Below are 17,843 nucleotides of genomic sequence, written 5' to 3' on the forward strand. Positions count from 1 at the left end.
GATGATGATAGTGATGATGACAAGACCACCAAGAAGAAGGCACTTGCAAGCATTGCTATCAATGAGAAGCCTTCTCTCTTCGACACTCCATCATGCTTCATGGCTAAGGCCACTAAGGTACAAATTTATGATGATGGAAGTGATGAGGAACATGCAAATGAAAATAAAAATGATAGTGATAGTGATGATGATGAACCTACTAAGGATGAACTATCTGACATGCTAGAAGATGCTAAAGAACACTTTGGCATTAAGAGAAGGGAATGTAAAAGCTTGCATAAGGAACTAAAAGCCCTTAAGCAAGCCTTTGATGAGCTCAATGCATCTCATGAGAGGCTAGAGGAAGCCCATGAGAAGCTTGGCAAGGCTCCCAAAAAGCTTGAAAAGGCTCATTCCTCTTTGCTTGATGAGCAAAATAAAAAGAAGCATGTTGAAACTTGTGATGTAGGCTTAACTTGTAATATAATTGATGAATCATTATCTATGCCTATCACTATTGCTCCCACTAATCCTTCTTGTAGCACTTCTACTTCCACCTCATCTAGTAGTGATGGTTTCAATTGTGATGCCTCACTAATGGTTGAGAATGAGACCCTCAACAAGGAGGTCAATAAGCTCACTCACACCTTGGCTAAGGCCTATGGTGGTGAGGACCGCTTGCTTATGTGCTTGGGGTAGCCAAAGAGCTTCTCTCTATAAAGAGGGATTGGGCTATATCCCCAAGAAAGGCAAGTTGGCCTTTGCTCCTCATAAGACTAGTTTTGTGAAGAACAATGGTCGGTTTTGCACTAGTTACAAGCAAGTTGGCCATAAAGAGCATGAGTACAAGGATAAGAGCAAAAATGCTAATGTATCCTCTATTAAGCTTGATTCTTTCTATATGCTTACCAAGGGTGCAAATGGTGTAAAGGCTAAGTTCATTGGTAAACTATGGATGGGCTCAAAGAAGAAAGTCATTTGGGTGTCAAAGAGCTTAGTCACTAACCTTCAAGGACCAAAGTAAGTTTGAGTACCTAAAAAGAATTGATCTTCTTTTGTAGGTCAATTACAAAGCCAGAGGAAGGCATTGGGTTCTTGATAGTGGGTGCACTCAACACATAACCGGTGATACAAGAATGTTCAACTCAATAACACCAATGGCAATGATAGTTATGATAGTATCATATTTGGTGACAATGGCAAAGGTAAGGTCAAAGGGCTTGGTAAGATTGTAATATCCAATGACATAAGCATTTCCAATGTGTTGCTAGTAGAGAGCTTGAACTTTAATTTGCTATCCGTGGCTCAATTGTGTGATCTTGGATTCAAATGCATATTTGAGGTAGATGATGTAGAGATCATAAGTGTAGATGGATCTAATTTGATCTTCAAAGGCTTTAGATATGAGAATCTATACTTGGTTGATTTCAATGCTAGTAAAGCTAAATTATCTACATGTTTGTTCACTAAGTCTAGCATGGGTTGGTTATGGCATAGAAGGCTTGGTCATGTTGGAATAAAATAATTGAATAGATTGGTTAAGCATGACTTGGTTAGAGGCTTGAAAGATGTTGTGTTTGAGAAGGATAAGCTTTGTAGCTCTTGTTAAGCTGGCAAACAAGTTAGAAACACCCATCCTAAGAAAAACATGATGAGCATTAGTAAAGCATTTGAGTTATTGACATGGATTTATTTGGGCCAACTCAATACACTAGCATTGGTGGTAACAAATATGGCTTTGTGATAGTGGATGATTATACTAGATACACTTGGGTATTCTTTCTAGTAGACAAAAGTGATTTGTTTGCAATATTCAAATCATTTGTCAAGGGCATTCACAATGAGTTTGAAACAACCATTAAGAGAGTTAGAAGTGACAATGGTAGTGAGTTCAAGAATACTAGAATTGATGAGTTGTGTGATGAATTTGGAATTAGACATCAATTCTCGGCCAAGTACACTCCACAATCAAATGGCCTTATTGAGAGGAAGAATAGAACACTCATTGATATGGCAAGGTCTATGCTTAGTGAGTACAATGTGAGTCAATCTTTTTGGGCCGAAGCTATCAACACGGCTTGCTATTGTAGCAACCGTTTCTATTGTCACCCATTGAAAGAGAAGACACCATATGAGCTCTTGAATGGTAGAAAGCCCAACATTGCATATTTTCGGGTCTTTGGTTGCAAATGCTATAGTTTAAAGAAAGACACTAGATTGGGCAAGTTTGATAAGAAATGTGATGAAAGATTCCTACTTGGTTATTCCACTACAAGCAAAGCATATAGAGTTTGAAATTTGGGTAGTGGTACTCTTGAGGAAGTTCATGATATTGAATTTGATGAAACCAAGGGTTCATAAGAAGAGAATGAGAACTTGGAAGATGTTAGAGGCATTCAACTTTCAAATGCCATGAAGAACATGGATGTTGGTGAATTGAGGCCTAGGCAAATGAATGATGATGAAGATGATTAAGTACAAGTGCTCGCTAACTCAAATGTGCAAGATGATAAAAATCAAGCTAGCACAAGTGGATTTTATGATAATGAACAAGATCAAGTGGCTAGTACATCATCTCAACCCAATGATCAAGCAAGTACAAGCAATCAAGTTCTAATGCTCCAACCAACCAATATTGCAAGGGGTCATCCATTGGACACTATAATTGGTGATATTTCTAGAGGTGTACAAACTAGATCAAGATTGGCTTCATTTTGTGAGCATTTCTCATTTGTGTCATCCATTGAATCAAAGAAGATAGATGAAGCATTGAAGGATGTTGATTGGGTGAATGCTATGCATGAAGAATTGAACAACTTTATAAGAAATCAAGTATGAAAATTAGTAGAGAGACCAAAAGGACACAATGTAATTGGAACCAAATAGGTCTTTAGAAACAAGCAAGATCAAGATGGGATAGTAGTAAGGAACAAAGCAAGATTGGAAGCACAAGGCTATACATAAGTTGAAGGTCTTGACTTTGGAGAAATATATGCACCAGTTGCTAAATTGGAAGCAATTAGAATCTTGCTAGCCTATGCTTGTGCCCACAACATCAAGCTCTATCAAATGGATGTTAAGAGTGCATTTCTCAATAGTTACATCAATGAAGAAGTATATGTTGAGCAATCTTTTGGTTTTGAAGATGATAAGAAGCCCGACCATGTGTACAAGTTGAAGAAGGCATTGTATGGCTTGAAGCAAGCACCTAGAGCATGGTATGAGAGATTAAGGGACTTCCTACTCTCTAAAGGATTCATGATGGGCAAGGTTGACACCACTCTCTTCATCAAGAAGATTAGAAAAGATTTGTTTATGTTGTAAATCTATGTTGATGACATCATATTTGGATCAACCAATCAAGAGTTTTGTGATGAGTTTGGAAAGATGATGGCCAATGAGTTTGAGATGTCCATGATTGGAGAGTTGAGTTACTTCCTTGGTCTTCAAATCAAGCAATTGAAGAATGATACTTTTGTGAGTTAAGGCAAGTATATCAAGGACATGATCAAGAAGTTTGGCATGAGTGATAGCAAAGTTATTAGCACACCAATAGGAACAAATGGTAACTTGGATAGTGATGCAAGTGGCAACATGGTGGATCAAAAATTATATCGGTCTATGATTAGAAGCCTACTCTATGTGACCGCATCAAGGCCGGATGTCATGTTTAGTGTATGCATGTGTGCAAGATTTCAAGCCTCACCAAGAGAAAGTCATTTGAAGGCTACAAAGAGAATATTGAGGTACTTAAAGCATACACAAAATGTTGGTTTGTGGTATCCCAAAGGAGCAAAGTTTGAGCTAGTTGGTTACTTTGACTCGGATTATGTAGGATGCAAGGTTGAAAGGAAGAGCACCTCGGGCACATGTTAATTGTTGGGAAGATCACTTGTTTTATGGTCATCAAAGAAACAAAATAGTGTTGCATTATCAACCACCGAAGCCGAATACATATCCAATGGTAGTTGTTGTGCACAAATACTTTGGATGAAGGCCACCTTAAATGACTTTGGAATCAAGTTCAAGAAAGTACCATTGCTATGTGATAATGAGAGTGCAATCAAGTTAAACAACAATTCGGTTCAACATGCAAGAACAAAGCACATTGATGTTCGCCACCATTTCATAAGAGATCACCAACAAAAAGGGGACATTTGCATTGAGAGTGTAGGCACCGAAGATCAACTTGCTGATATATTCACCAAGCCATTGGATGAGAAAAGGTTTTTTAAGCTAAGGAATGAGTTGAACATATTGGATTTCTCAAATATGTGTTTGTGCACCTTCCACTTATTTGGCATGCCTCTCCTTCGAGCAATCCAAGGTAAAAGTTGATTGGCATGGCATACATACTTGCTAAGGACATGTTTAGTGCATCTAGACACCTTTTACATTTAATAGACTTATTCATGAAAATCAAATGAATTTAATGATTGTATGGTACCACTATTGCTTCTATGCTTGATTTGGTCTAGTGGTAGCATATGACATGTTTGTGGGCTTGTAAACCTAGTATTTGATCTAGAAAATGAGCTCTAAGTGTTTAACTCAACATGGTACAAGATAACCCTTATTTGGAGGTGTGAAGAAGCTTGTCCTTGGATCAAACCGAGTTAAATGTCTTTGTCAAGTATTCTAGATTGAATCAAATTTGGGAAAATGATCCTCACCCCCATTGATTGACATTGATACTCTCAACCTATCTATATTTTAAACATTTGTGGCCATTGATGACAAAGGGGAGAAAAACAAAGATAGTGAAAAAGATAATAAAGGGGGAGAATTTGATATAGGGGGAGAGATATAACAAAGGAAGGGGATCAATTAAAATTTTGAGCACACAAGTAGGGGGAGCAAGCTCATGAACTTGTATGGTGCATTTGAATGTGCATTTCATATGTTTGCTTGCATGGCACAAGTTTTAAATTTCAATATCCATGCTTGTGTGGTGTATGCTAGTTGTAGGTTTGAATGATGAAATGAACAACTAGCATGCATAGGTTATCTAGTGATTTCATTTTCAAGTGGTATCAAGCTAACCATGGTGCTAAGGATGCTATATTAGTGCACTCCAATTGGTATCACGCTTCAAAGGTCCATCTTTTATGCCTTAGCATCATTTGATAGACATTGTCTCCTATATTTCCTATCTAAGCATAAGTGCAAGCTACAATCCAAACTCTTAGCACATATGTAGGGGGGCAATTGCTACCATATGAGATTCATGAAACTTGTCCATATCTTTTTACACATGGTAAATATGCTTAGGCAAGCAACATGGATTCAAATAAATTTTAATTCATATCTTTGTGAAAGGGTTGTCATCAATTACCAATAAGGGGAGATTGAAAGCTCTAGTTTGGTTTTGGTAACTTGATGAAACCCTAAGTGCTAACCTAGTTTATCAAAGTGATTATGAGATAGGTAGCACATTCCAAGTGGTGAAGCAAATAAAGATCATAACATGATGATAGTGATGCCATGGTGATGATCAAGTGCTTGGACTTGAAACGAAGAAAGAGAAAAACAAAAGGCTCAAGGCAAAGGTATAAGTGGTAGGAGTCATTTTGTTTCGGTGATCAAGATACTTAGCGAGTGTCATCACATTTAGGTTCGATAACCATACTATTAAGAGGGGTGAAACTCGTATCGAAATACGGTTATCAAAGTGCCACTAGATGCTCTAACTCATTGCATAAGCATTTAGGATCTAGCGGAGTGCTAACACCCTTGAAAATGTTTGTGAATATATGCTAACACATGTGCACAAGGTGATACACTTGGTGGTTGGCTCATTTGAGCAAGGGTTAGAAACTTCACCAGTGGAGTGTCCGCCCATAGAGTACGGATAGTCCAACGGTGCCACCGGCACCCTATACAGAAAAGATAGGGTCTCACAGAGTGGACCGGACGCTGGCCTAAACTGGACTGATGCGTCCGATTAGTAGAAGAAGTGAATACGCTGGCGTCGGTCTTTGACCGAATGTTGGGTCACTACGTGACCGGACGCTGAGTGGGTGCGTACGGTCCGGCTAACGTGGCAATGCATAGAGAAGAGGGCGACTGACAGGACGCTGGGTGAGTCTGGTCAGGGGTGATCGGACACGTCCGGTCATGAATTTCCACCTCTCGAGGCTTACTAGAAATGACCAGATGCTGGGGTCCTATGTCCGGTCACTTTGAGCAGCACGTTCGGTCACTACTTAAATGTACTGATGACCATTGAGATTGGGTGATTAGCGTTTGAAGTCGATGACACATGGCAAGCATCGGGCGACCGGACGCTAGGGTCCAACATCCGGTCGATCTAACCAGAGCATCCAGTCACCTTGAGTAGTGCCTAGTGAAGGGGTACAACGGCTCTATTTTATGGGAGCTCCTATTTAAGCCTCGTGGATGACTCTAGCTCACTCTCTTGGCCATTTGCATTGACATAGGAACCTTGTGAGCTTAGCCAAAGCCCTCCCACTCATCTCCATCATAGATTCAACATCTTTGTGAGATTGGGAGTGAATCCAAGTGCATTGCTTGAGTGTTTGCATCTAGAGGCACTTGGTGTTCGTGTTTCACTGTGGGATTCGCTTGTTACTCTTAGTGGTTGCCGCCACCTAGATGACTTAGAGTAGTGAGGATCGTCGAGCGAAGGTTGGTGATTGTCTCCAGCTCTAATCGTGGTGATTGTGAGGGGTTCTTGACCTTTCCCCGGTGGAGAGCCAAAAGGTACTCTAGTGGATTGCTCGTGGCTTGTGTAATCCTCATCTTGTGTTGGTTGTGCGGCATCCTATTGAGGGTTTGGCGTGTGATGCCAATTTGCGCGTGAACCTCCAAGTGAGTGAATCGCCACAACGAGGACAAGCTTGTCGGTAAGTAAGTGAACCTTGGTAAAAAATCATTGTGTTATCATTTGATTCTGAGGTGATTGGTCTTCATTGGTATTCATTCTTGTGATTGATTGGCTCCTTCTTCGACACGGTGGTATAACCATCTTGCTCACTCTCTTTACATTACCACAAACTAGTTGTCAAGCTCTTTAGTGTAGCTAGTTGTGAGAGCTTGTTAGTTTGATTAGTGTGGCTCTTTAGTTAGCATTTGAGAGTGCACTAACTTAGTGTAGTGATATAGCTATTGTGTGGATAGAAACTAGAATTATAGTAGGTGGCTTGCAATTTTAGTAGGCTAGTGCAATACTTGCTTCGCCTCATAATTATCTAACTGGTTTGCTAAGTGTTGTTGTAGAAATTTTTAATAAGCTATTCATCCCTCCTCTGACCATTAGGACCTTTCACCTACCCACCAGAGACATATCTCATGTTTCATACGGAGACATTACCCATATCCCATACGGAGACATAACCATGTCCTACCTCCGTCTAAATTTAGACATTAACATTATCAGGGTATTCTCATGAGACATCAGCAGAGCTGAGATGCACAAGGTAAAACCTATTTCTTGCGAACGATGAAACCATCATTCGACTTCTACCGAAGTCTAAGCATTACTAAGCATTAGAGGTATCGACATATTCACACAGTATGGTATAACTAAGGATACCTGATTATCAAGGTAATCATGCAGCAACGGTATTCAACCAACTTCTATTTACTTAATGTAAGTGTAATAAAGTTTTGTAAATGCTAGAGAAGGGTGGTATGCATCGGGGCTTGCATGTGTTACAGAGAAGGTTGGTTCCACAGGCGGATCACAAAAGTTAGGCTTGGCACCAACACCACGGTGGATGGACCTTCTCACTCTCGTACACTACACGTAATGAATGATGTATGCTTTAATATGATGGGGTACATGCCATGATGCATGAGGAATGACATACATGTGCATAACAAAACTTTAACAACTTAAGAAAGTTAAGTATAACTTTCCTTCACCAAAGAACTAGGGTTGTTATCATAAAAATATTTAAGTTAACTAATAATTAGAGTAATTACACTAACATGGACCAACAATAGATTAACATTTTCATAACTCATAAACATTATAAAGACTTATAAAACTAAACATCTTATTTAACCCATTTTATTTATTATAAAGACAAGTGGATTACATGCACATCAAGAAAAGAATTAAGTTGCTAAGGAACAATAGGGGTTTGGGTGTTCCAAGGTCCGCAATCAAAGAATAAAACACACCAAAGTTATTTAAGCATTTTCCTAATTTATTTTAGCATTTATTAATTATGGAAAAGGCATTTAAACAAGCTTAAATTAGTTAACCAAGTTAGGATTATCAAAAGAGTACCAAACTTTTTGTGAAGGAAGGAATTAACATGTTAAGCATACAAAAAAGTTTTATGATTAAAGGATAATTATTTTAGCCTATAAAAATCATGGAAGGTTCATTTATTAATTAAAAGAGGTAATTTTGCAACATAACAAAACTACTGAAAATGCCCATATCATACTGTAGATCATATGATAATAAAGCTACATAAAAATTTTCATAATTTTATCAGCTCATATTATTTAGTTATGAATTAAACAAGAATCAGCACATTTAAACATTTTTGAAAAAGATAAAACCGAAATAAACTTTTCTCACTCGTCTGCGACCTACCCACTCTCACTGACCAGCAGGGCCCGGTCAACAGCGCAGCGCGCCCGCGCTGACCGTGGTGGCGCCGCCTTTGACCGGCGGGTACCCGCCGACGGCGAGGTCCCCGGCGACGAGGGATACACTGGCGAACGCCTCTCTCTTCCCCGCATCTCCTCACAGCCTTAGACGAGCATCTAGGGCACCGCGATGAGCACAGCGACGGCCACGGCGGATCGACGGCGCTCCGGTGTGGCGGAACATGCCGTCGGCGAGGTCTCTGACTACGAGAACGGCACCAACAGCTTCAATACGACCTAGAAACTCTAAACGAGGTATCTTCTGGACGAATTATAGCTCGCAACGAGCTCTGCTACATCCATGGCGGCACGGCGGTTCACGACATGACGGCGCGACGGCGAAATCGTTTCTCTGGCTCGCGGATAACCTAATTAGGACGCGGGGTAACTTCAGGGTGCTCACCGTGACTCTAATACGCTCACGGGTAGAGATGGAGACGAGGCGGAGCTCTGTGGTTGGCGTCGGGGACGAAAGCGGCGGCGCGAACCGGCGGCGCGACGTCGTTCCGGCGTGTCCTGTATGCCAAACAAGAAGCTACCGAGCCTATGAGCATCAAGGCATTAAGGTGAAGCCAAAACGAAAGACATGAGGAAGATAGATGCTTCAGAGAAGCCTGGCCACGATGGAAGCGCTCCCGGCGGTCATGGCGAACTGCGTGACAGAAAACAGACGCACAGCGTATTCTGATGGCTAAAGACGATGCAAGCGGGTCAGCGAGGAGTGCAAGGGTGAGGTGGAGCTGCTAGCAAAAGGAATTGGGCGCTGGCAGTTCGATGGCGATGAAGGCGGACCGGGCTCACCGGCGGTGAGCAGAGAAGGGAAAGGGAGAGCGCGACCGGTGGCTTCGCATTTTAACGGCGAGGGGGTCTCCAGGCGTTTCCAGCTCCTGCTCGCACGCGCCACCGAAACAGCTGCATGGCTGCGCACGCGAAAGCGGCAAAGGAGGGCGGCGGCCACCGGCGGCGAAGCAGCTGCGTGGCACTGCTTGCCGACCTACTGTTCATGGCTGATAGACCAACTTCTCCTCTCTTTTTCTCCATGAACCAAACAGAAATTCGATCGATGACCAGAACAAAAGTTGTTCGTCTACACATGCTCTCCAACATCTCTTCAAGGATCGACACAAAAAACTAAATGGTTTTGAAGATTTTGAATCTAGAAAGAGGGAACTTGGAACTGAAACACTGGGTTTAGATTAGGGTTTTAAAAACAGAGTTGATTAGCTATCTTAGGTAAATTAATTAGTGGTCAAACATGGATCAAACATCACAAGCAATTGCATATCATCAGAGTCCACACTTCACACCAATTCATAGTACAAAAGTTGCACAAGTTTTATCCATGAAAATTAGCTTAATAAATCTCCAAAGATTGAGCTTAAGAACTGTTTTTCAGGGACATTCAAATGGCAGTGTGAAATCCAGCACCAAATCCAATCTTTGAGCTCAAATTTAAACATGTTTGACTTAGAAATATTATCATATTTTGATTCCACATCCAAGAGTATACTTTAAACAACAAACCTTACTTTAACAAAATTTTATTTGTTTAAGCAAATTCACATATATAAAATTCACAAAGAACCTTAAATATTATTATTGCTAACATTTCATGTACCATATAAAACACCATATAAGCAACATAGGAATGCTATAATTGAAACTTGAAATGCATAAATGACATGATAATTGGTGATTATGCTCAATGATGCTCATGATCAAAATTTTAGTTGTTTTTTAACATCTAGGATGTTACATCTAGAAGTTGATTTGTTCTAGGATAGAGGGAGTAGTCTGCTGCCTGTTGCTGGCTAGGCGTGTTCTTTTTTTGGAAAACAATTTTTTCTGACGAATCAAACCCATACAAGTCATAACAAAAAAATAAATAAAAGGGTGCGACTCTAACTACTGAACCGCACCACAGTTGTAATAGAGCTGTTCGGCTAATGATTTTTGCGGCTGATAAACCGGCTGAAGCTGATTTGTTGTGAGGAAAAAACACTGTACCATGACTGATAAAGTTCAAGCGAACGGGGTGTAATCTACCAGGAAGATATATGAGATGGATGAAGGAAGGATAACAGAGTGAATTATTAAGATTTTGGTCAGCTAAAGACTACAATATTGACATAACAAAGATTTGCAAATACTTGAAAAACGCATTTGAGCTAACCAACCGTATATAAATATCTATATATATATAAATATCTATATAAATATATAAACGATCAACTAGTAGTTTGTTAGCAGGATTGGTGGGAGAAAATAGGAATAAAAAAGCAGCGGATGGGTCACATCCACGGTGGACGGTGTGGTGTCCAGGACAAGTCAAGCAGCCACACGATCAGGATGTGCAGCCTGTTCGTTTATTGGTTTTAGCTAGAGCTTATCTGTTATGGTATAGTATTTTTCTTTCATAACAAATCAGTCTCTACTATAATTGAAAACTTGAGACTTATCACGGAGGCTTCAATGCTCCCGTCCGTATAAAAGGAAACAAACGCCGTCCGTATCGACGAAAAAAAGAAAACAAAAATTCCCTTCCACGTGAGCACGCCCGACGCCCGCTCGTCCGTCATCGACGAAAAAAAAGGAAGCCCGACGCCTGCCCGTCCATCACGGCAACCAGCAACGGCGATTCCGCAACGTGCCCGTGCTAGCAGTCCACGACGGAGGACGACCGGGATCCTGATCACGGCAACCAGCAACGGCGATTCCGCGACGTACGATCAGCGGCGGCGACACGTCCCTCCATCGTGATCTACATCGAGTGACATCCGCGACGTCAACTCCGAAAGCTCCATGGAGATCATGCGCGTGGCCAGTGCCCCCACCTCCACGGACAAAGCCTGAGACCTCACGCACTTGAAGGTTTGCCTTGCCTTTCTTTTTTTATTTCCGTCCACGACGGAGGACGACCGGGATCCTAATCACGGCAACCAACAACGGCGATTCCACGACGTACGATCAGCGGCGGCGACACGTTCCTCCATCGTCATCTACATTGAGTGTCGTCCGCGACGTCGACTCCGAAAGCTCCACGGAGTCATGCGCGTGGCCAGTGCCCCCACCTCCACGGACAAAGCCTGAGACCTCACGCATTTGAAGGTTTGCCTTGCCTTCCTTTTTTTTATTTTCGTCCACGACGGAGGACGACCGGGATCCTGATCACGGCAACCAGCAACGGCGATTCCGCGACGTACGATCAGTGGCGGCGACACGTCCCTCCATCGTGATCTACATCGAGTGTCGTCCACGACGTCGACTCCGAAAGCTCCGCAGAGATCATGCGCGTGGCCAGTGCCCCCACCTCCACGGACAAAGCCTGAGACCTCACGCACTTGAAGGTTTGCCTTGCCTTCCTTTTTTTTATTTCCGTGAAGGCTAGGGTTTATTTGAATGCCTGCATGCCTGGGCTTAGGTTTGCCTTGCCTTTCTTCAAATCTAGAGCCAGTGACAATGAATTGATTAATGCTTTGCGTAAACTTTGGCACTACATAGTTTCAAAACTTAAAACTTGATGCACCTGTGAAGCCAAGCCATTGTGAAAACATGATTCTGTTTCATGGGTGTACACTAGGAAGCTAAAGCTATAGCTCCAATATGTTTATCTGCACTATCATGTCATCTCATGACTATTGTGTTTGTTTGGTGTGATTGAGCCTCCCAAATCTAATGAATCATAACATCGAATGATTGCTATACCTATATGTGACATTTTATCCTTAACATTGTAGCTTCTGGTTGACAACACCTAATCCTACTTGTCGCCAGAGGTTGTACCTAATCTTGCTTGTCTCCAGGTTCTGGATGCTCGGTGGTGATTGGTTTCACATATGCTAATTTTATACCCTTTCAAATGTAAGGAAATAGTTTAGATAAATGTCTATTACTGCAGGTCTTCCTTCCTATCAACATTACAAATTTTCACTGGTACCTGGCGGCCGTGAATGCAAATGAAGGTGAAATATATGTTTTGGATTCCTTCGGACAAAATATGACAGATTGGAAAGATCTCAGATATACGGTATGGCTTAACAATTGATATACAAACTTCTTTAAAATTCTTCATTATCTCTTTCTTAGTTAACCTTGGTGTTTTGGTCATTCCAGTTAATAGGAATGGAAAGACTAATAAAGCATGCACTGAAATCTAAACTACTAAACCAAACTAAATGGCTACACGGTATCGAAGTGTCATCTTGGTAGATTAAACATAAGATTACTGAACAAATGCAAAAAGATGGGTAAACTATCTTTCCATTTCGTGTATATACAATTGCACAACCAACAACAGTACCTCTAAAACTCATATTTCATTCATTTTTTGGAATATATGCTCAGTTGTAGTTGTGGATTATGGCTGATTAATTATATGGAATATTGGACTGGAACTGCTTTATCTAACCATGTCACCCAGGTAATTCTATAAGAGTTTATTTCTAAACATAATCATTTCTTTTGGATTGGTTAATATATATCAGAACTTGCTCAAATTTTCTAGGAGATATAAGTAACTTCAGGTTCAAACTACCTGCGATCTTGTATAACTCCCCGTTAAATGAAGCAAGAGGGTTACCGGATCATGGGCAACAGTTAGAGACCCACAATGAGCTAGATGGTGATGTCACAGAGCTCGATGAGCTGGATATAATAATGTCGGGTGAAATTAAGTTGACACGTGCAATAAAGTGGAAAAGTAGGGAACAAATATTGGCTGCAATATGCACAAACATCCAATTCATTGCCAGCGACAAAACTTTACTTCAGTAAGTCATTCTATAGTAAACTGTTTTGTTCTAATTTTGATATTTCAGTTATCCGTTCTAGAATTCATACAAAAAGTAATTTGTGGATTAACCTTGTTTTATAGCAAAGAGTGGGTACGAAGTACACGACCGTACCTAATTTCTTTGAATCTTGTCAAGATTAAAAATATTTTAGATGATGATCTAGAGATGGATCATGAATGCTTAAATATGGCTATTCGGATGGCTGCGTGCAACCAACATATGGTTGGTAAGAAACAAAAATTCCACTTCATGGACCTCAAGTTTGCTGTAAGTTGATATATAAATTTATTGTTTATCAAAGACTTACAATAATTGTATAATTAATTAAAATATATTTTTGCACAATCCTCAGGAAATAACTGGGTTTGGACGAGATCCACGATGTTGTGGCAGAATTGACAACGAATACCGTGGGAAATTGAGAAAAGTACTTGAGTGTTGGCCGGACATGGATTACAAAATTAAAGATTGTAACAACGTAAGTTATGTTATGTGTACTACTGTACAAAATTAATTTATTTTGTTTAGCACTTATATTCTCTATGTTTGTTTTTAGATTCTACTATCATATTATCAAAGCGGACTGTACATTTTATTCATAATGGATATGGAAAACAAAACCGTGCACATTATGGACCCCCTTTAAGATGGTCCATGTTTCAAGGGTTATGATCAAGCAATGGCTTATATACCTACGTTCCACACAATGGCTAGAATGTTCAGTCTTGCCATGGGGCTATCAAATTCTAAGTGAAACGGCAATATTTATGACCGGAAGAAAGAATATCCTACATGTGTAACAAAGGTTACACATAATAAATACTGGTAACCAGTTGTAATATATTTCACCTGTTATATCACAAAAAATTTATTTCATTAATTTACATCAAATAAACAACTGATCTTATCCTGGAAACTGGGAGGCTTTCTTGTATACAATTTCATGAAGTTCTGGGACGGCGAAAGATTGCCACCGATCAACAATGTAAGCATATATAGTCTCTAGCTATATATTGTACACTACATAGAAAAACAGTAACTTATTGTTAATCTATATACCATGCACAGCTCTCAACTTCACTGAGGATGGAATTCTTAGCAGACGTTTTGGTGAGTCGTGCAAACGAATGTTCCGACAACATCCCTGAATATCTTCGAGAGATGATTAAGGAGTTAGGCAAAATATAACTTAGATGGTCATAATATTAGAAAATTATACATAGACTCAAGTACAATTGTTTTTACATTAGACTATGCAAAAATAATTTTATTATTTTAAGAGACATTCTCAAGAAAAATCCGTAGCGTTAGCACGGGTATTATACTAGTACTAGTCGAGCTTTCAGTCCATAAACCAACCAGCGAACATGCTGGTGAAACGTCCAATGAACCAGAAGACCACGTGGGAGGCGGTGGTTTAATTTGAGTCCTGTTTCACGTAAGTAAAGGTTTGCTACTGCTGGAAAAACGTGTGGCCCTGAAATTATCGCTTTTGTGTTCAAAACTTCCATGAATATGATTGTTGGACCGGCCGCCCGGATAAATTGGTTTGCCAAACAAAAGATATGAGATATTTCAAATACAATTTTATTTATATAAATATTTATTAATCTGAAACGGATACCAGTAGTTTTAGAGGAGTATGAAGACCGTCGTAGACTAGCACAGTCCATGCGTACTTTTGAACCCGTTCTCTTGTACGTACTCTCTTATAGTTCAAAAATAAATGTATATATATTGTTTTTAGAGAAGTTAAATTCCTTTTAAATCTGATTGCACTTACAGAAATATTATTATTTTTTATCTTGAATATGCTTATTATGCTATTAATCTATTAATACTTATTAAATTTCATAAATATTAGTATATTTGTATGCATATTTTAGTCCGATCAAACTTATAAAAACACAGTTTTTTTAGAACAAGACTAATTATTTTTAGGACGCAGGGAGTATATATAAATAGAAATACTATACAACACACATGTGTTTTAGTGGAAAAAAACACATGGATTTTTTGTGATTGTCTGTGTACGTATGTCTGTACCGGCCCACTTGAAGCTCACATGCCTTCCCAGGGACAGGCGCTGAAAACGCGACGCTCAGGCGCAGCTTCTACTTGTTCTTCCATCCAGCTACTATACGCTCACGGATCTTCTTGCTTTGCGTGTTGGTATGCGAGTGTACACATGCACGTACATAGACGATGCATGTATGTATCGATTTGTCCTCTTAACCTTGCATAGAAAAAAATTGTTTCTTATGATCTGTGGATCTGTGATCTTATAATTTATGATTGTCTGAAGGTAGAAGAAGGCTGGAGATAGAAGGAGAATAGAGGTTGTTGGATTTTAATTCTATAATGCAAAAAAATTCATGTGTTGAAACTACATAAATACATGATTGTTGGGTAGACAGACTCTATATAAATACTATAAGTTGCTCTTTATTAGGCATCCAACAACAATATTATAGGGGCATTAGTGTGCGTGATTCCAATCCAACCCCAAATAAATACTGGTTGCCAGCTGCAACAACACACACGACAGCTCCTTGCGTTGCGAGCATTGACTAAAATTCTGTGTAATCCAATCCAATGGTCGAGTAATTAAATCAATTAATTATAAAATATTAGTACTACTACTAGTAATAGTAAGAGTAAAATACACCGGAGGTTTATTAACTTTTGTTGAGATGTCATCTAGGTCCATCAATTTTAAAACTACATTTTTGAAGAATGAACTTTTAAAATGGTTCACTGCATGTCCATGTCATTTATTTAACCTTAAATCCAACGTACATTTGTAAAAAAACCCTATATTTCTTTATCTTCTAACGTGGTCGCCGTCCGCGCACCTCATCAAGCGGCTGCGCCAGCACGAGCCGCTGCAGCCCCAGTGTGGCCCGGGCACCGAGGCGTACAGGGCCGTGGCCGCGCGGTTCAGATCCTGGCGCCGCAACGGCACTAAGGATGGCGTCTGCAGGTACCTCGTGCTAGTGCCGTACAGGGGCCTCGGGAACAGGATCCTGGCCGCGGCGTCGGCGTTCCTATACGCCGTGCTCACCGACCGCGTCCAGCTCCTCGACGGGAACACGTCGATGGGCGAAATCTTCTCCTGCGAGCCGTTCCCGGGGACCTCGTGGTTGCTGCCGCAGCACTTCCCGATCAGTAAACTCCATAACCTGACGGGCGACGTGCGGGAGAGCTATAGGAACCTGGTGCAGAACGATAGCGCGGCGTCGCTCGTGTCCAGGCTCCCGTACGTGTTCGTGGATCTCGACCATTCCTGCACGTACCACGACAAGCTCTTCTGCTGCGACGACGAGCGGCAGTTCCTCCGCCGCGCACCGTGGCTGTTGATGAGGACGGACGGCTACTTCGTGCCGGCGCTGTTCCTGAACCCGGCGCACCAGGACGAGCTCGACAGGATGTTCCCTCGGAAAGACTCGGTGTTCTACCTGCTGGCGCACTACCTGTTCCACCCGACGAACAAAGTGTGGGGACTGATCACGAGATTCCACAGCTCGTACCTGAGGGACTCAGACGAAAGGCTGGGCATCCAGGTCAGGGTGTTCGACGGGGACACTCCGTTCCAGCACATCTTGGATCAGATCCTCGCCTGCACGTCGCAAGAACATCTGCTCCCCGACGTGGTGACGCAGGAACCGCTCCGTCGGTCGATGGCCGGTGCACGGTCGAAGGCTGTCCTGACGACTTGCCTGAGCTCGTGGTCCTACGAGAACATCCGGTGGAAGTACTGGCAGTCGGCGACGGCCACCGTCGAGGTCGTGAGCGTGTACCAGCAGAGCCACGAGGAGCACCAGCTCTCCGGCTACACGACGCATGACATGAAGGCGGTGGCGGAGATGTACCTCCTGGGCATGACCGACAAGATCGTCACCAGCGGCTGGTCGACGTTCGGCTACGTCGGCCACGGCCTCGGCGGGCTCACGCCGTGGATCATGTTCAGGCCCGAGAACCACACCACGCCGTACCCGCCGTGCCGGCGCGCCAAGTCGATGGAGCCGTGCATGCACGGGCCGCCGTTCTACGACTGCAGGGCGAAGCACGGCGCTGATACGGGAAAGCTGGTGCCGCATGTCCAACACTGTGAAGACATGAGCTTGAGGCTCAAACTTGTTCACCCCGAGTGAAACAGCAATAATGAAAAGGATATTTTTTATGACTCGAATTCGTGTGCTATTTCTGCGGATTTGTTCATTTCCACTAATGTACAGATAGATAGCACCATTGCGTAGAAGCAAGCATCTATGCAGGAGCAAAATCAATCGAACAGTTTGAGGCCACCGCCAGAGTCCACATCTTCGCAGTGTCGCATGAAGGGCAGATGCACCACCGGGTCAAGATCCTGTTTCGCCCCGCAGACGAGCGACGGCGGCGAGTGCAGGCATGGCTCCACCGACGCTGGCCTAACGCAAACCA

General features: G+C 41.8%; 1 protein-coding gene and 1 pseudogene across 1 annotated transcript; both read left to right on the plus strand.

Moving 5' to 3' along the window:
- The first annotated feature begins 9,038 nt into the window (after nt 1-9,038).
- Nucleotides 9,039-14,229, plus strand: LOC136543940 (uncharacterized; annotated as a pseudogene).
- Nucleotides 14,230-16,237: 2,008 nt separating this feature from the next.
- Nucleotides 16,238-17,564, plus strand: LOC136546000 (galactoside 2-alpha-L-fucosyltransferase-like; the record flags this gene model as incomplete). The annotated part of the gene is made up of 1 exon (XM_066537984.1): nt 16,238-17,564. A coding segment is annotated over one exon (1,317 nt), but the record flags the coding sequence as incomplete, so codon positions are not given.
- Between the last annotated feature and the right edge of the window lie 279 nt (nt 17,565-17,843).

The sequence above is a fragment of the Miscanthus floridulus genome, chromosome 3 (assembly GCF_019320115.1).
Source record: "Miscanthus floridulus cultivar M001 chromosome 3, ASM1932011v1, whole genome shotgun sequence".
In the NCBI taxonomy this organism is placed as follows: Eukaryota; Viridiplantae; Streptophyta; class Magnoliopsida; order Poales; family Poaceae; genus Miscanthus; species Miscanthus floridulus.